The 20,544-nt window shown below is 38.9% G+C and overlaps 1 protein-coding gene across 4 annotated transcripts in view; it reads right to left on the reverse strand.

The window, feature by feature from the left end:
- The window catches only part of kdm4b (lysine (K)-specific demethylase 4B), a 550,987-nt gene that overhangs the window by 185,858 nt on the left and 344,585 nt on the right, over window positions 1-20,544 (reverse strand). For all 4 annotated transcript variants that reach the window (XM_072244640.1, XM_072244641.1, XM_072244642.1 and 1 more), the window contains 2 exons: window positions 13,654-13,850; window positions 3,568-3,803 (listed from right to left, as the gene is read on the reverse strand). In XM_072244640.1, the coding sequence (XP_072100741.1) occupies window positions 3,568-3,803; window positions 13,654-13,850 (433 nt within the window). The remainder of the gene's footprint in view (window positions 1-3,567; window positions 3,804-13,653; window positions 13,851-20,544) is intronic.

Below are 20,544 nucleotides of genomic sequence, written 5' to 3' on the forward strand. Positions count from 1 at the left end.
AGTAAAGATAATTAACTCCAAGATGCTCAGGTGTTTCTAAATTCACACAGTGAAAAATCTCTTCAACATCATCTAAGAACACCTCTGCACAGTGAGATTTTCTGCAATTACCCTTTACAAGGAGCTTTGACAATCTTATGGTCCAATTTATTCCTGGAAGTTGGACTATAAATTAAGGTCTAGATAAGGAAAAATGCTATCTTATGGATTTTTTATGATATTCACTGACACAATAAAAGCATGACTCATACATTATATAAAAATATACCAACTTCAAGAGAAAATCTTTTATACATAGAAGTATTCTGATCTGTTATGAGAGCATTCACACAGCCAACAAAATTTTAGCCAACACAGAGGCCAAAATAATTCGCAACTCCAAACCTTTTTTTATGCAGAACAAACTTCTGGATTATGCATATCTATCACCATGATAAGGGTTGTATAAAGACCTTGGTTTAAATTCTTTCATTACTGATCAAGCCATAGAATGCATCACTCCTCAATTTCCACGCAAATTCATCGAAGGAGGAGTTATTAGTGTAACTTTACATCATTAATTGCTCATTTCACTTATTGTTTTATGTACTTTTATAAAATCAGTGTTTTGTTGCTGAGGGCATCTTCTAACCTTGGCATGCAGCTCTTCTGAAACACCACAGTACAGATAGAGAGAGAGATGTGATTTAGTTGTGAAATGATGACAGACCAAGTCAGGGTGGCATGTGACAAGGAGGGGATTCTGTAACTGACAACGTAGCCTTTGTCACACTGTTTTTCCTTTGTGGATTACTTCCATCAGCATGTCAGAAGTGGGTTTGTTTGATGACAGCACAATGTTTAACGTTTTTTTAAATACCTTCTCAAAAAATGTAGCAGATCATGTCTCCTTACATGAAAACTGAGAAACATTTAGGCATGGCACAATTCCTGAGAAGTACCAGACAATGATCACGTCTAATGAAAGAGTTTAATCACCTACTCCCAAATTCATTGGTGTTACCCTTGTAGAGCCCTTTGTCAGAACATCATGTAGCTTACCATTGACGAGAAGCTTTATTCTCTTAACACTTCAAAGCCTTTACTATATCTGCAAGGCACAACTCAGAAGAATGAAGAAATATTTTACATCAGCTTTAATGAGTGCAAATCCATCCAAATCTTTTACCAATCAGAATAAAGCAGCTTGCATGAATGGCACTTCTGCAATCCTAGACATTCTTTCCCACCACAAGTAGCGCACCAGCACTGCAATTTCTGCCATCTACAGAATGAAGCTGCAGTTACATCAATGACACATTCACCCAGGCTTCTGGACTACTAGTCCAGAACCTTCACGCTGTATCACGCCATATTCTTCAAAGTTGTCTAGATCCTGTTTTATAAATGCTTTGTATTTTCAGCTGCAGCATTTGGAATTGAATATTGTTTGATCATCAGCAAACATCTCCACTTCTGACCTTGTGATGAAAGGAGGGTCATTGATGAAGCATCCGGAGACAGCTCACCCTGGATTGCGACAGTGATACCTGAGGGATAGAATGACTTACAGTACAGCTATAGCCATCCTGCTGTGTGCTGGGAATAACTGTAACCACTGAAGCGGTTTCCTTAGAGCTTTGCTTTAGCCTTACCAAGGCATCTGGTGTCGTGCTTGGCCAAGCTGTGTTTTATTCTGAAAGACTCGCTTTATTTGGGGTCATGTTCCAGATCATCATTCTGCCACAAAACTGACTGAAGCTTTCAATGTCCCATTTAGTCAGTTAGACAACTGCTGCTGCTTTCACCAAGACAATCAAAAGAGGACCACTCACTTAACATGACTTTTGACAGCTTATGTATCATTTCACTGTTTGAAATTATTGAAAATGTTACATATATTAATGAATAAAAACTGTATTATTACTTTTATCAAACTCACTGGCCTTAAAAAGAAACTTTACATGAACACAAGGGATTCTGCAGATGCTGGAAATCCAGAGTAACACATACAAAGTGCTGGAGGAACACAGCAGGTCAGGCAGAAACAAGCAGTCAATGTTTCAGGCCAAGACCCATCCTAATGTTAACTTTGCATGAAGACAGCCAATTATTTTGAAATTCCACAGATACTCAAGTTTGCTCAGGAAATTGCAATCTCTCACTTTAACCAATATATATCAAAATCTTTATTTTAGTTTTCAATTTTTAAAAAATATTTACCATTTACTTTCCAACAGTCTAAGTCAGAATTCTTCTGAGTATATCCTCATATTGCTTGATAACATTAGTGTACAGGATATCCGTTCAGAAGGCACCAATGAGAAACGTGTGTTTGGAAAGAGAAGTCAATGTCACAGAGCCCAATGAATCATTTGGGATAGGTGTACATAATACTCCTTTACTTGCAAACTGCAAAATCCAAGCTACTATTTTGGTCCACTATATCTAATTACCTCTCAATCATCGCCAATAAAATTCAAAGCTTCAAGATTACATTCAATTGGTAGAATTGGTAAAGTGTATTAACAGCTTTGTCATGTTCCAATTTTATAAGAAATCTATCTGAAAAAGTGTTACTTACAAAAAAAATCAGTCTGCATTTTCTGGCAAATCAACATCCTTAAATATATGAATATTCAAGATGCTGCCTCTTGCAGTTTTACAAAGTAAATTTGGAAATTACCTCTTTTTATATCTTTACACTCCAGGATATATGAGCCTCGACCTCTGGAATATCTGGCAGGTTTTTGTAATATTATTGATGGAGACCAGTAGAAGTCAAAGATGTTTAAGTTTGGCCACTGACCTTAAAATGCAACTTGTACTTTAAAATGAACATTAGTAAAGTTTCCACCAAAGTCTTCCCCAAGTATACAATCTGTAATCATATTACTTTACCACAAATAAAGTAGAAGTATTTGTGAAAATGCCTTGACTTAAATTCTATTTTAAGTAAGTTTAAAGGAAGAGAATTATTTATATGCAATCTCAGATATTTTTGATGCATTCATTTCGTATTTCATGGAGCAGGTCCGACAACATCTGTGGAAGGAAATAGAATTTCAATGTTTTTGGTTGAGACAGTTCATCTGGATGAGGGATGTTGGGTCTCAACCTGAAACGTTGACTGCCCATTCTGCACCCTGGCCTGCTGAATTCCCCCAGCAGTTTGTTTTTATTTTGTTCTAGATCTCAGCATCTGCAGACTCCTGTGTCTTTGCAAGATTGTCAGAAGTTGATCGAGTGCTTAAAAAATGGAGAAATGTTTCATGTTAACAACTAAAAACTTTATTCAAGAAGGAATAACAGATTGATGTTATCATCTGAGCTTCCATTTATTATGCTTGTCCATTCTGCTATAAAGGCAGAAAGGATGTGCAAGAAAGTGGGCCATGAAAACACATACATCATTTACACCTTCACTGTATAACTTTGTCTTTATGCTCTATACCTGACGAAACCTTATCTTTATTTATTGTGTACGAATAGAAAAAGTATACCTCTCACAAGGTTCATTAATTTTTACTGCATCCCACATATGCATAAAACACATTGGAAAGAACAGGAGCAGCTTTGGATACACACCTGAAAAACGACTATCAAACAAATTTTCAGTGAGGCTGTCTTGTCCTAACTCCAAGATTGTAACCTTGTTGGGTTTGCTGTCATCTTCTGTATCTATTGTTCTTTTGTGCTCCTCCCTGACTTTGACATCATCTTCAGTCATATCTTTCCCAGTAGTTTCTTCAGCCAGTGTCTCACTCGACGGCTTCTGCTCCTCAGTTTTCTGTCTCCTTGTCTGTGTTCTTCGTCGATGGGACCTGCAGCAAAATTTCAGGGAAGAGTAAACACATATATCCTCCAAAAAAAAATAAAAGCAAGGTTCAAAAAGGATTCACCACATAGAAGCTGGTTAATGTAAATAATATGCGACAACATTTCCTCAAACCATATATAGTACAGTCAAAATATATATATAGCTAGGGTGCCTAAGACTTTTGCACAGTAACTTTACGTATAGCACTCTACTACTGCCACAAAAAAAGAAACAAATTTCATTACATATGTGAGTGATGATAAACCTGATTCTGATATGGCAGACTGGGAATGGGAAGGTGGCAGGAAGAGGAGAAATTGGTTGGGAAAAGGGGAAAGGTGAGGAAAGAGAATGGGAAGCACCAGAGAGGAATACCATAATGATCAATAAACCAATTGTTTGGAATCAACTGACCTTGTCTGGTGTCTCAGAGCTGGGTGTGTCTGCACCCGTGCCACCCCCTGTACCAGCACTCCTTCTCTGCCACCTGTCCCTCACCCCTCCATTCCCAACATCCTTTGATCCTGTCAGATTTACAAATTCACTCTCCACTCCACATTGACAAATACAGTACTATGCAAAAGTCTAGCTATATATATGTGCCTAAATCTTTTGCACGGTACTGTAAATACAGATAAATCAGGGTGGATAAATCCCTAGGGCCTGACAAGCTGTTCCTCGGACCCTGTAGGAGCAAGTGTAGAAAATGTAGGGGACTTGCAGAAATATTTAGATCATCCTTAGCGAAAGGTGAGGTACTGATGGATTGGGGGATAGCCATTGTTCCACTGTTTAAGAAAGACTCTAAAAATAAACTAGGAAATTATAGGCTGGTAAGCCTGACATCAGAAGTGGATAAGTTATTGGAAGGTATTCTAAGGGACGAGATAGTGAATATTTGGATAGACATGGATGGATTAGGGATAGTCAGCATGGCTTGTGCGTGGTAGGTCGTGTCAAATCAATCCTACAGAGCTTTTTGAGGAAGTTACCAGGAAAGCTGAAGATGGCAAGGCAGGGGATGTTGTCTACATGGACTTTAGCAGGGTATTTTACAAGGTCCCACATGGGAGGTTGATCAAGAAGGTGCAATTGCTCAGCATTCAAGATGAGATAGTAAATTGGATTAAACATTGGCTTTGTGTGTGAAGCCAGAGAGTGGTAATAGATGGTTACCTCTCTGGCTGGAGGCCTGTGACTAGTGAAGTGCCGCAGAGATTGGTACTGAGTCTACTGTTCTTTGTTCATCTATATCAGTGATCCGGATGATAATGTGGTAAACTGGATCAACAAATTTGCAGATGACACCAGGGATGGGGTGTAGCGGACATTGAGGAAGACTATCAGAACTTGCAGTGGGATCTGGACTAGCTGGAAAAATGAGCAGAAAAACGACTGATGGAATTTAATGCAGACAACTGCTTCTAACAAACCTTATTAAGGAGTTGAAGCTGGAACTGTATGGACTCCGGATCATTCAGGATGCTGAAGAGGTGATAAATAGGACATACAGAGAGGTAGTTACACCCAAGGTGCAGGACACAGGAAACTGAGTGACAGTCAGGAACGGGAAGGGGTTAAGGAGCCAGTGCAGAGTACTGTGTGGCCATCCCCCTTCAACAACAGGTATATAACTTTGGATTCTGTCACGGGGGTGACCTAACAGAGGAAAGTCACAGTCGTTGGGTCTCTGGCATTAAGTCTGCCTCTGTGACTCAGAAGGGCAGGGGAAAGAAGAGGCAAGCTCTGGTGATAGGGGACTCGTTTGTTAAGGGAATGGACAAGAGGCTCTGTGGACGAGTACGAGATTCCCAGATGGTATGCTGTTTCCAAGGTACCAGGATCCGGGATGTCTTGGATCGAGTCTTCAGCATTCTTAAGTGAGCAGCAAGAAGTTGTGGTCCATGTAGATACCAATGACATGGGAAGGACGAGTATGAGGTTCTGCACATGGAGTTAAGTTCTAAGTTAAAGGGCAGGACCTCCAGAGTTGTGATCACAGGATCGCTACCTGTGCCACGTGTTAGTGAGACTAGAACTAGTAAGATTATACAGTTTCAAACATAGCTAAGGAGTTGATGTAAGAGGGAGGGTATAAGATTTTTGGATCACTGGGCTCTCTTCCAGGGAAGGGGGTTACCTGTAAAAGGGAGAGTTTGCACCAGAACTGGATGTAAAATATCCTAGCGGGAAGGTTTGTTAATGCTGCATCGTGGGCTTTCAACAAGAGTTGTAGGGGGATGGGAACCAGAGTGCCAGAACAGTTAGTGGAGAGATTGTGGAGGCAGATGTCGGTAAGACCTCAGACAAAGTTAGGAATCTAAAGGTTGAGCATAGTGCAACAAAATCAAAAAGGATGAACACCAGACTGAAGGTACTGCATCTGAATGTGTGTAGTATACTGAATAAGATAGATGAACTTGCAGCACAGATGCAGATTGGCCAGTATGATGTTGTAGGCATTACAGATCCACGGTGAATGACTATAGCTGGGAGCTTAATGTCCAAGTGTACATATTGTCTTGAAAGGATAAGCAGGAAGGCAGAGGGGGCAGCATTGCTCTCTTGGTAAAAAAAAAATAAAATAAAATCATTAGAAAGAGGTGACATAGGGTCGGAAGGTGTTGAATCATTGCGGATCGAGCTAAGGAACTGTAAGAGTAAAAAGACCCTGATGGGAGTTGTATGCAGACCTCCAAATAGTAGTAAAGCATGTGGCCTACAAAGTATAACAGGAGATACAAAATGCATGCCAAAAGGGCAATGTTACAATAGTCATGGAGGATTTCAATATGCAGGTAGATTGTGAAAATCAGGTTCGTGCTGGATTCCAAGAGGGGAAATTTCTAGAGTGCCTACGAGATGGCTTTTTAGGGCAACTTGAGGTGGAGCCCACTACAGTATTCCAGATTCGGTGTTGTGCAATAAACTAGAATTGATTAGGGAGCTTAAGGTAAAAGAACCCTCACTGAAACCTACTGAATGGTGAAAGGCCTTGATAGAGTGAATGTGGAGAGGATGTTTTCTATGGTGGGAGAGTCTGAGACCAGAAGACACAGTCTTAGATTAGAGGGGTGTCCTTCTAGAGGGAAGAAGGCAGGAAATTAGGGCGGAGAGGAAAATTGAATCAGCCATGATGAAATGATACAGCAGACACAATGGGCTAAATGGCCTAATCCTGTTCCTATATCTTCTGGTCTCATGAGGAGCAACTTCTTCACTCAGGGTGGTGAGAGTGTGGAACCAGCTTCCAGCACAAGTGATGCACATGAGCTTCATTTCAACATTTCAGAGAAGTTTCAATCGGCACATGAATAGTAGGGGTACGGAGGGCTATGGTCCTGGTGCAGGTTGATGGGACTAGGCAGTTTAAACAATTTGGCAGAGACTAGATGGGTCAATAGACCTATTTCGGTGCTGTACTTTTCTATGATTCTGAATATCTGAAATATAGCAGTTTAGAAAGAATACTGAAGCAAACAAGTTGAGCAGGAGTGGTAGTGAAAAGTGAAGCACATGGAAAAGACATATTTTGGGCTCTAGTGCCTATTTCTATCCAAAACATGGCTATTTCGTAAGTATAAAACGAGTACTGATTCACCCTCTTTGGCTTGCTCTGACATTCAATAAGATTCTATAACCCAAATCCATTTTTCCATGCATTTTTATATCCCTCTATTCCTTTAAGTTCAAAAATTTCTCAGTCTCAGGCTTGAACATGTCATAGATTCATTTCAGCTGAATAAGGACATAAATAAAATCACAATATGTGGAACTCATGGGGTGACGGACATGGATGGACACTGGGGTAATGTTCTGCTATGGATCAAAGAATTTGTTAACAAATTGAAAGCAAACAGTGAGAATGAACAGAACAGTTGGCAGGTTGTGACATGTAGGATCAGTGCGTGGAACCCAACTACTTGCATGGGAGCAACAGGAATTCTGCAGGTGCTGGAAATTCAAGCAACACACATCAAAGTTGCTGGTGAACGCAGTAGGCCAGGCAGCATCTCTAGGAAGAGGTGCAGTTGACGTTTCAGGCCGAGACCCTTCGTCAGGACCTGCTGCGTTCACCAGCAACCTTGATGTGTGTTACTTGCATGGGAGGGCTGAGTTGGATGGAAGACATGAAGATGATTCAAGAGGATTAAGACAACGATATATGGAACCTCATGTACAAATTTCCTTCAGTGCATGAAACCAAAAAGTAATGTATCTTTAATTGGTGACATATTACAAAATGCTGATATTCAAAGGGAAAACGAGCAATCACGAATACAAATGGAATTTTGAGCTCTATCAAATGGGGATTTGTGTACAACCTTAAAATATGTCTTAATGCAATTCTGTAGTGCTGATGAGACTACATCTGAAGTATGATAAATAGTTTAGCTCTTTTACCAAAAAATGTAAGTACTTATGATGACATTCATCACAATAGTTCCTGAAATGGCCAGTCCCCTTATTGGAAGAGAGACTGAGAAGGCTCAGATGGCAATCTCTAGTTTAGAAGAATGAGGGGTAACTCATCGAAGCCTACAATTTTTTTTTCTTTACATGGCTCAACAGAGCATGTTTCCCTTGCATAAAGAGTCAGTGCTTTGGTATGGGAGTTCAGCCCTTTTCGACAATTTCTTCAGGGTGGTGAACGTTTGGAATTTTCAAACCTGTATGGCTGTGGAGGTTCCATTATTGAGTTCAATCAAAGCAGAGAACAATAGTTTTCTGAAATTTGAAGGAATCGAGAGACCTGGGCAGCATGCAGGAAAATGGACACAGTACAAGTCATCAATGACCTGGTCTATTTGCAGAGATAGCTTGAAAGGGCCACATGCCCTACTCCTGCTTCCAGTTTTCATACACAGTAGCTCATCTGTTACTGTAACTCTTTTACTGAGTCAATCAATATCAAATGACTAAGATATTCACACAAAGAGTGGTGAATCTGTGGAATTCTCTGCCACAGGAAACAGTTGAGGCCAGTTCATTAGCTATATTTAAGAGGGAGTTAGATATAGCCCTTGTGGCTAAAGGGATCAGGGGGTATGGAGAGAAGGCAGGTACAGGGTTCTGAGTTGGATGATCAGCCATGATCATACTGAACGGTGGTGCAGGTTTGAAGGGCCTAATGGCCTACTCCTGCACCTATTTTCTATGTTTCTATATTAATAATGAAAAAATGACATATTAATTCCGATTTCTGGAAAAGGATAGATGCAGAAGAATTAAGAATTTCTTGCATTAATTATCTTCATGGGCAAGGTAATTTTTCCATTACTGTACACACTTAACACAATTATTATAACCGCATATACACTGAACTGCCTAAAGAAGAAAAATTGTGTAAGAAGCTATCTTGAAAAATATCATTCGATCAATTTACTTCACAGTTATTGCAAGCTACGATTTTGTTCTTTGAAAGAATACTAAATGGTTTTGCGTGCTGAGTTTCTGGTTCAGGACTGACAGATTTTGAGTTGAGTAAATCAGCTCAGATAATTTAGTAGATAGTTATTTGAACCAATCAGGTAATAGGCACCTTGAGGCTTGATAGACAATTTTTCCATGCACTTCAGAAGTGTGACAGACAGAGAACTTTTAATTATATAGGTACTGTGGCTGTATCATTCAATGGCTCTTAAAAAAAGACATAATAGAAGCACAAATGGCACTTTGAACAGTGAAGTTAAATGGAAAGGCATCCGCAACTGTTACGGTCATTTCTCTTTTTTTCAAATGCAGCACTTACATTTTAAACCATCAGTCACTAAGTACCTGCTGCCCCTCATCGTACAATTCAATCAGAGGATGCATCATACAGGACAAATGCATTGTATTAAAGATTTACAATACAGGAATAACCAGATAACAAAAGTGTGTAACCTATCCAATGTTATTGCGTGCTCCGCAATCACGCCAATGCTTGTCCTCTCCACTTTCCTTCATATCTTCAATGGTCTAGTTTATGGAGTCTAGTCCACTTCAATTGACAGCAATCTGCTTCAGTTTACTCAGGATGAATGGAATGTGTAGTTTTCACAAGTTCAAAACCTATTTCTCTCACTTACTAAATTATGACAGTACTAGTTCCATAAGCTGTAATTTAAGAAACAGCTTGGTGCCGCAGCATCTTGGATAGTATGAGTGATATGTTCTTGGCCCTGCTCACTGGAGGCCTCAGCTTAACCCTCTATAAGAGGATATAGCAATCATGTGAACTTTCTTCATATTGGAATAAAAGACTAGCAACACACACACACAAAATACTGGAGGAACTCAGCAAGCCAGACAGCATCCATGGAAAAGAGCACAGTGGATGTTTCAGGCTGAGACCCTTTGGCAGGACTAGAGAAAAAAAAAGCTGAGGAGTAGATTTAAAAGGTGGGGAGGGGAAGAGAAAAACACAAGGTGATAGGCAAAACCCGAAGGGGAGGACAAAGTAAAGAGCTGGGAAGTTGATTGGTGTAAGAGATACAGGGCTGGAGAAAGGGGAGTCTGATAGAAGAGGACAGAAGGCCATGGAAGAAAGAAAAGAGGGGAGGAGCACCAGAGGGAGACATTGTGCAGGCAAGGAGATACCTTCACCATTCCCCATCCTCTTTTCCGTCTCTCACTTTATCTCCTGGTTTCACCTATCGCCTTATGTTTCTCTCTCCCCTCTCCCTATCTTTCAAAGCTTCGCCTCATCATTTTTACTCTAGAACTGCCGAAGGGTCTTGGCCCGAAACAGCGACTGTCCTCTTTTCCACAGATGCAGCCTGATCTGCTGGGTTCCTCCAGCATTTTGAGTGTGTTACTTCAACTTCTAGCATCTACAGATTTTCACTTATTTGTGATTGGAGTACAAGATTACATAGGCAGAATGAAAACGGTGCTTTCAAGATACATTGACCAAGATTTTGTATCTAAATTACATGTTTAAAAACAAAATTGGTCAGTAACTTCATTTGCATAGTTAAACATGAAATTCAATAAGATGCTGCCCAAAATATACCATTCAGCAAAATGCACAAAAACATTTGCTTTTTGGTTCTGCATTCACATGTATTAAATAGCATAAAGTGCCAGTACCTGGATAGTAAATATACATTAAGCAGGCTAAAAAAATCTTAGTACTTGTCTACTTGAAGATAAGCGTGCTTTTTAACAGCATGATAATTTATCTACTGCTACATTCTTCTAGGAGTGAAATCAACTTTCAAATGCTTTCAGTCTTAATCAGGAAAACAATAAATATTGCTCTTTCCATTGCTTTATTTCCCTGTGGAAGCTTCCACATTCTTAAGATCTTTATCTTGCAGCAACTATCATCACAATAACTCAGAAATTAAGCAGGGAGGAATAAGTCTAATGAACAGCAATACTGTTCCATAGACTACTACTGTAAATCCTAACAGATTAGCTTCACTAAATTTATGCACAATGATGAAGATAGTGAAGGTTAGTGCTTTAGTGATTTAGACACCCAATTTATTCAAAGGCATTTTTCTAATTAACATATTTTATTTGGTTATTCTAGTAATTTAATTCAATTTTCCATCTTTCACAAAAATAAAACTTTTGATTTAGATCACAGGGGAAAGTACTTCAAAAAAATTCAGTTATCCTACTTTATCAATAATATGGCAAGTGTAAGTTGAATTTGACAAGGATAAATATGCTGTGTTAAGCTACTGGGAGATGAGTATGTATCATGAATCTTTCAAACTGGAACCAAACTCATTATGTTAAGAACAATAAACCATTTTGTAATTAACTCCATTTGTGTGCCCTCACACACACAATGTCATAGTCTGAAAACAATGTTAACAATACTTACAATTCCCAACATGAATATATAACCTGAGCCATTTTGTCAAGGAAGCCTTAAACAGATGATTAATGATTTTGCACAAAGACAAAAGAATAAAATATCAGAAAAGTCCACATGGGCAGTATTTACTTATGTGTATTCAGTTTGGATTGAGAAAGCAGGTTAGCAGAGTTTAAGCTTACCTGTTCTGGACATATTATGAAATAAAACAATTTTATTACACTTATCTAGAACACAGAATATAGAACATTACAGCACAGTTCAAGCCATTTGGCCTAGATATTGTGCCAACCTTTTCATCAGCTCTAAGATCAATCTAACCCTCCCCCCTTTCATGGCACTCCAATTTTCTATTATCCATATGCTTATCTTAGAGTAATTTACATATCCCTAATGTACCTGCCTCTAGCACCACCCCTGCAAGGCCCTCCACGCAACCCATTCTCTATATAAAAAAATTACCTCTTACATTCCCCCTATGCTTTCCTCCAAACATCTTAAAATTCTGCCCCTTCGCATTAGCCATTTCTTCCCTGAGAATAAGTCTCTGGGTCTCCACTCTTATCTCTGCCTCTTATGATCTTATACACCTCTATCAAGTCACCTCTCATCCTGCTTTCCTCTAAAGAGAAAAAAACCTTTGCCCACTCAACTTATTCTCATAAGATATGCTCCCTAATCCAGGCAACATCCTGGTAAATTTCCACTGCACCCTCTCTAAAGCGTCCTCATCCTTCATATAATGAGACAAACATCAATGAACACAGTACTTGAAATGTGGTCTAACCAGGATTTATAGAGCTGTGACATTACCTAGTGGCTCCTGAACTCAATCCCCCAATAAATGAAGGCCAACACACCAGATGCCTTCTTAACAATCTTATCAACTTGTACAACAACTTAGAGCGAGCTATAGATATGGACCTCAAGATCCCTCTACTGCTCCACACTGCTAAAAATCCTGCCATTAACTCTGTATTCTGTCTTTTCGAAGTGAATCCTTTCACACTTTTCTGTGTTGAACTCCATCTGCCACTTCTCAGCCCAGCTCTGCATTCTGTCAACGTCCCATTGTAATCTATGGCAACCTTCCATACTCCACACTGTTCACATCTCCGCCAACCTTCGTGTCATCTGTAAACATACTAACTCACACTTCACTTCCTCATCTAAGTCATTTATAAAAATCACAAAGACCAGGGATCCCAAACGGATCTCTGCAGTCCACCACTGGTCACCAACCTCAAAGCATAAAACTCTCCATTTACAACCACCCTCTGCCAATTCTGAATCTACACAGCCAGACCTAGATCCCACACCTCCTGACTTTCTGGATGAGTTTACCATGGGAGAGCTTGTCAAATGCCATACTAAAATCCATGTACTGTACACTACATCCACAGCTCTACCTTCATCAATGTACTTTGTCACATCCTCAAAGAATTCAATCAGGCTTGTGAGGCATGACTTACCCTTCACAAAGCTATGCAGACTATCCCTAGTCTCACTATGCTTCTCCAAATACTCATAAATCCTGTCTCTAACAATCTTCCCCAATAAGTTGCCCACCACTGTGTAAGATTCACTGATCTATAATTCCCAGGGTTATCCTTACTCTGTTCCTTGAACAAAGGAATAACATTTGACACCACCAATCATCTGGACTACTCCTGTGGCCGGTGATGATGCAAAGAGCATCATTAAAGGTGCAGTAGTCTCATTCTCTTTCTAACTTGGAATAGGCCAAGTTATGCTCTATAAGATCATCCAAATTGGGAGGTCAAGTTGCAAAAGTGCTAAAACATTAGTGATTTCTTTCTGATAATACAGATGTTAATTCACCGTGGCATTAATACTAGAAATAACCTAATATGAGAGCAAAGAACACCCAGCAGTTTCCAGCATACTTGATAACAGAGTGATACAGATGAATGGTCTGTTTGAGTTTAAGTGGGTTCAACTGTAAACCATTTCAGGTAAACACAAAGTTGTTGACTTCCCGAGATGAAATTCTAAGAAGATGAAGAGACAGTTTTACCTTCGAATACATTTTGCTTTTAATGAAGCTTTTCGCTCCAGCCAGTCATCCATCTGAGGGCTGGATAGAGCAGTTGGCTTGTTGTGATCGATATTAACAACATCTTTACCACTTTTCCACAGTTCATAGCGATCAGGCTGAAGGAGCTGTACAAATACATCCATTGATATCTTTACCATGTCCTTCCTGCAGGTACACTGTAAACATGGGAGGTTGGGAAAAAAGGAGGGAAAAGAAAAACAGATTAAGTATAACAGCATGTGCAAATCATAAATGTGATTTTACTTTTAGCATATGAAAATATGAAATTTCTTAAATAAAGATTTTATTAATAATGTAAACTTTCATGGTCTAATATATCATATAAGCAATGTGGGGAGATTTCCATACAGTAGTACATAAGAAAGGTTAAAACAATTTCAAGATAATGAGTCATAATTCACTTGGAAATAAGGCACGATTTGGAATATCAAACACAGCAAAAATGTTATTCACAGGATACATGGTAAGAATAACTAGAAATAAAGTAGCATAGTAACGATACTAAACAGCAGGGACTGATTCAAGGGGGAGGGTAGTCACAGGATCAGGTAAAAGGACAGCAACATTGAAGACCATTATGTAACAACTCCTCGATATCTGGATAAGAGCACTACTTTCTGCTTGTTATCTATTTCAGTACTCTTTGCCTGGTTGCATGGTTACTGTACTTACAAGTTCAACACATCACAACATATCTGTTAAAAAGATATATTTGACATCTAGAAATACCTTGTGTTGTCATGGCAACATTTCATTATAATTGGATTTCTGCATTTTTACAGAATTTCATTTACGTTTACAATATGGTCTGCATTTAATATCCATCTCTCTTGTCCCCAAGAATGGTAGTGGGAAGCAACTTCAATCCATGTGGTAAAGGTACATAGCATTTTGCTGTTAGTAATATTACAGGATATGCCTCCGGGACAATGACGAAATACCAATATATTTCAAAATTAGATTACCTAGAATGAATCTCACCACTGATAGTGGTCCCATGTATCCAATGTTCCTACCCTTCCAAGTGGTAGATATCAAAGATCGAAAATGTGTGATTGGAAAAATCAGAATCAAGTTTAATATCAGTGGCATACATCATGAAATTTGTTGCTTTGCAATGGAAAATATATTTTTAAGAAGATAAACTACAATAAGTACACTTTTTAAAAAAATAAGTAAGTTCTGCAAAAAGAGAGAGAATAGTGAGGTCATGTTCATAGATTCATTGTCCATTCAGAAATCTGGTGGTGGAGGGGAAAAGGTTGTTCCTGAAACGTTGAGTGTGCCTCTTCAGAATCCTGTACCTCCTCTTTGATGATAGCAACGAGAAGAAGACAGGTCTCAGGTGATAGCGATCCTTAATGATGGGTGCCACCTTTTGGAGGCATCGCCTTTTGAAAGTGTCCTCAATGATTCCAGAGCTGACTGAGTTTACAACTCTCTCTGCAGCTTTTTTCTGATCCTGTGCAATGTCACTCCATACCAGACGGTAATGCAACCAATTAGAATGCTATCCACAGTACATCTGTAGAAATCTACAGGTGTCTTTGGTGACATACCAAGTCTCCTCAAATTCCTAATGAAGTACAGCTGCTGTCATGCCTTCTTTGTACCTGCAAGCATTTATAAGTTGCTTCATTGCATTTTTCGATAACTTATACAACATTCTCAGTCAATCAAAAGATTACTTTATCCTCGATAATGTAGAGTTTCCAGAGCTTTATTCAATCTGCATTCATCAGCCTTGTGGTTTGTTCATCTTGAAAAGTTTTGGAAGATGAGCCATGTGTCACAATATGCTCAGCCTCTGAACTGTACTCTAGATAACTGGCTGATAAATTTTACGTGACTGGTTCAGTTAAATTTCTGTTGAATGGCTTCAAGTTCACATTTGCATTTGTACATCAAGCAGTCATTCAAAATGGTGATGCTCAGAAAGCTGCCTCCTCCCCTTATTTAGTTCTTCACTCCCATTCATGACTGGATGTGGCGGGATTGAAAAGTTTTGATCAGGTTCTACTTATTTGTGTAATTGCTTTGATGTGTCTGTTGATGAAATGATTACATTTCTTGACTGTCTTACTGCATACTACTTCTACTTTCAGCAACTTTACAAATTCACCTTAGTCACAGAGTCAAGGGTAACATTTCATTTATAGGTGTTCATTGACATGACTGGACCTTAGAAGGATAGGTCAAATATGAGGTTACAGTGAAACAGAATTTTACTCTTGCAATCAGCACCTCAGAAATGTTCAGTTCTGAACTCAAGATCCATTCTAAATAAAACTCCATTTAGCATAAAGATACCAGAGAGCATCTCGGGTATCAAAGTGGTTCTACCCCCTACTTGTTACAGGTTAAGAAAGGTAATTATATCCACAATTTATCCAAATAATGCTGCTACCAACATACTCATTGAAAATCCAGCCAGAGTAACCGTGTTACCACATTCCCCAGTGCCTATTATTTTGTTTTAATCAAATATGGAAAATTACAAGATTCATCAGCTGAGGGAGAATCGTAGGTGGTGACAAGTGGCTCTGTTGTCTATTTTTGTCCGAATGCTATAACCACAGTCTGCATTAAGGAATCTTAAGGTCCACCTTCCTTAATTTATGTTATGTTAATTTAAGTTTATATAATTTGTGTTTATTGTCTTTGTGATGTGTTCTGTTGCTGCTGCAAAAATCTAATGCATTAATACCCTGTGTATATGTGCCTATGTCAATAAACCTGAACTTGACTCCAGTTGGTCTATCCTGCCAGTGCAACATCTCACACTGAGAAATTTCCTGTAGCAGGTAATACAATGTAAGTCAGAGGAAAATTTGGGAGGGGCCATAAGGGACAATTAATCTGGCCTTTTTTGTGCATGTTGTGCTTTATAAAAGCACTATCACAAGAGTATTAATAAAGCAAATGATTGGCATTGAACTGTTAGCTTTAAGGTCACTGCTAATGGTATTTCAGTTTTATTTAATTACATGAATTTAAGTAGAAGGATTTGAATACCAGCTGTCTGGATACTAAGCCCAATAACATATTCCATAAACCACCCTTCCCAAATCAATAGAGGACAACAAATGTGCAAAGTCAGGGGTTTGGGGAAGTATGGAGTAGATTAATTTTATGGGATTCATCATTTAAACTATCTTTGAACATGTCACAGTTGGACAAAGCTCCAAAGTCTTCCTTTTATAAACTATTTATTCATGTTTAGTAAGGCATTTCCCATCGCTACCTCTTTCTTCCTACATGCAAGCTCACTATACAACTCCTTTTTCACATTCTATATAAACAGAAACAACATAAAATGCTGAAAATACTCAGCAGATCAGGCAGCATCGTGGAGGCAGGAGTAATATTAACTCTGTTTCTTCACAGATTCTACTTGTCCTGCTAAGTGACCGTTTTTAATGAATGTTTTTATTTCAGATTTTGACTACCAGATTCTTTGCTTTTTGATTAATGTAGAATGAAATCCTCAGATGTGTATAAATTTCTCTGTAGCTTGTACAAAACTTTCAAAATTGCTAATATATTGCACATGAATAAAATAAATCAACCAAGACTTTAGAACCAGTACTATATATCAAGATATGAGGACTATTAAAAATCAGTGAGGCAATACTCATCTAAGTTTACTTCAGCTACTTGTCTTACATTGCAACATCAAATGTATTTAGTTGAAGGACTTGAGCTTAAAAATTCATCAACACTACTGCGATAAGAATTTTTAACAGAACAGGAGAACGAAGTGGCACCGAACAACACCCGCTGAAAAACACAGTAGTGCTTAAAACTTCCAGTAGTCTGTAGACGGAAATCAAACGCAGACAATATTAAATCCAGTAAAACGTACCACAACCCCCTTAGCCTTTACATTGATACTACAAAGGGAATCTCCAAAACCTGCACTGTGTTTTTCAATCACTCTTAACATCTGTTAGAGGACAAATCCAATAACACAGAACACATATCAAATGGGCCTCATCTTATTTGCTTCAAACGATCTGAAATATTTATGCTGTATGATCACAGACTGTAAAACTCCATAGAGTATGCGCTGCTTAACTGCCTTTAAAATCATTTTTCATTTTAGGAAGTACATTGTATGGCTTATGTTCAATTATCAAGAACAGGGTTTGGAAATTACCAGACAAGCAAATCAAAACCCCTGTACATATAGAAACATTCAACATTATTTGGTGTCTGAATTACATGGAGAAAATGACTGAAATGAAACAAGCTGAATAATAGATAGTACAGAACTCAGAAAAGGATCCATATCAGGTAACTTCATAGCAAATTCATAGCATCTTAAGATCAATTCCTGTAATAATTAAAAACACAATTTATTACCATTTTCTCTCCCCCTCCCGCTCCTTCTCTGCTTTCCCCCACATCCATCCCCAAGAGGGCAGCAAACAAGGGGTGCTTATAGAAATTAACATGAGGCAAAGCTCTTTGTGTCCTCACCTGTCCTGAAATGGTCAACTTAAATCTACTAAAAGGAAAGTACATGTACTAACCAAGCTAACAACAGATGTTCCTTCTCTTTTATTCATTTTCTTCTAATTATTTCTCTTCCCGAGAGTTTGTCAACCATTAACAAGCCTTTACACTCATTTCCCAATTGACACCAATCTGTTTTACATTTTATCTTGGTGTCCACCCATTCACAGACATTCCTGTTCTCTCCATCCCTCCCCTTCTCTGTTCTTAGAACTTGTATGTTTTTCTAGTTCTGATGAAAGGTCTTGAACATCAACTGTGTTTCTTTCTTTACAAATGCTGCCTACATGTCTTTATCTTTTACAACAGTGGTCCCCAATCACCGGGCTGCGGACCAGTACCGGGCCACGAAGAAACTATATGATTTGGCGATATGAAACAATATGAGTCAGCTGCACCTTTCCTCATTCCCTGTCACGCACTGTTGAACTTGAACATCCCCCCCCCCCCGCCCCCGGTCGGCCGGTCCGCAAGAATAACGTCAATATTAAACCGGTCCGCGGTGCACAAAAGGTTGGGGACCCCTGTCTTACAAGCTTAATATTACAGAACTCTTCTGAACAGTTCTTCAAGTGCATCCATCATCTACATGTATTCTTGACTGCAGAAATATGAAACTTTCCACCTGATTTGGTCCATCACCATTTTGAATTCCTTCAGCTCACCAGATAACACACCCTTACTGTTCTTGATTTTCACATCGAGTTTCACACCATCTTTCTATAACTTTTACAAGGCTTCTTAGAGCCCTTTCACTTTATCTAATGGGATAGTGTCATATCTCCATATCTTAAACTACTAATGGGTTGATCAAAAGAAAACCAAGGACGATGTAAAAAAGAGTTGATAACTAAGAAAGACATTATAGAATATGTAGCAGCAATGGAGTGATTTATTTATGCCACAATATTAAATAAGTAACAACAACAGCTAAACTGCTTGTTATCTAACAACAGGATCTCTATGTCTGGATAGTTTAGGCATGTTGGCCAGTTAAAATGTACACCTTAATTACACTTATTCAGGGGAATCGATGTTTATAGTATATATAGTATTCTTATACTGTAAGACACTGACCAGAAGGCTGCAATGAAGAAATTTCTGTAGAAAAAAGTGCCAAAAATAATCATAGTCATAGAAAGTCCATGATCACCTGCGTTGTACAACATGGCAGATAATGAACAAATGAGTATTCTTCTAAAAAAAAACTAATTAACAATATTGAATACAACCACCCATATTGTTCTGCAATCCTCAGGGTTTCCATCTACTAACACACTGGGGCCAGATGGAAGGCAGTGAGATCGATTCTCATAGAGGAAGGGTGTCAAAAATCTTATCTTTGTATATGTGCAAGCCAGAAGTTTTAGCCTAGACCTCAAAGCAATTAAAATCTGAAAATTAATTGACTTTGGGCTGAGCTCAATACTATGCATTGATCAAGCTGTAGCACTGAATAAACTCCTTTTGTTCTTTTATACGTGACTCGTTGTAGAACTGAAATTATAGGGCATGATGGGAAGGTTGGCTAAATACATTAGCAGTTAAAGAACTATGGAGTTAAAGCACTATGCAGCTGATGAGTAAACCATACTGATCATGGTTCTGGTTACTGTGATAAGTATCTTTAGTTGCCATGGCCTGAATACGGTTGAGGTATGCTGCAACCCCACCCCCACCCCCCGAAAGAATGTGAATAAACATCAGTCACACCACAACTGAGGTCATTAGCTAAGGCAAGGGACGTGAAAAATTGTTCTCAAGATCACAGATCTAAAGGACTGGGATGAGGGCAGCTTACAAACCTAGAATGGTGGAAGGACGCGGCAACATCTGCAGAAAGAGGAACAAGTCAACATCTCTGGTCAATGATTCTACCTCAGAACTGAGGAAACTTCTGAGGGACAATCACTGATCAGAACATTACTGGCCTTTTTTCTTTCCACAGATGCCGCTTGAGCGGCTAAGTCCCCCCACCCCCCCGCCATTTCTACTTTTGATTCAGATTCTATCCTCTGTAGTTTACTTGTTTTCCATACCAAATGAACAGAAACTGAGACCAGCAGAGCAAAGTAACTGTATGTGGAATTCAGGTGACAACATAAAGTAACTACGAGAACTGGCAGAAGCAGAGAACCAGTGGAGTTTGGGAGTACAAATACCGGGGCTAGGCTTCACTGGAAGGGACTCTTGGAATGTCGTTACACTTTATTGCTGGCAATTAGTTCTCAGTTTAGAGGGTTACGAGAGTGGCATCATTACTAAGAATTCAGCAGGCAGCAGTGCTATGGAAATATCCTCAGTTTCCCTCATTGCTTAGATTCATTGATG

Source organism: Mobula birostris, chromosome 26, assembly GCF_030028105.1.
Source record: "Mobula birostris isolate sMobBir1 chromosome 26, sMobBir1.hap1, whole genome shotgun sequence".
NCBI classification, from domain to species: domain Eukaryota; kingdom Metazoa; phylum Chordata; class Chondrichthyes; order Myliobatiformes; family Myliobatidae; genus Mobula; species Mobula birostris.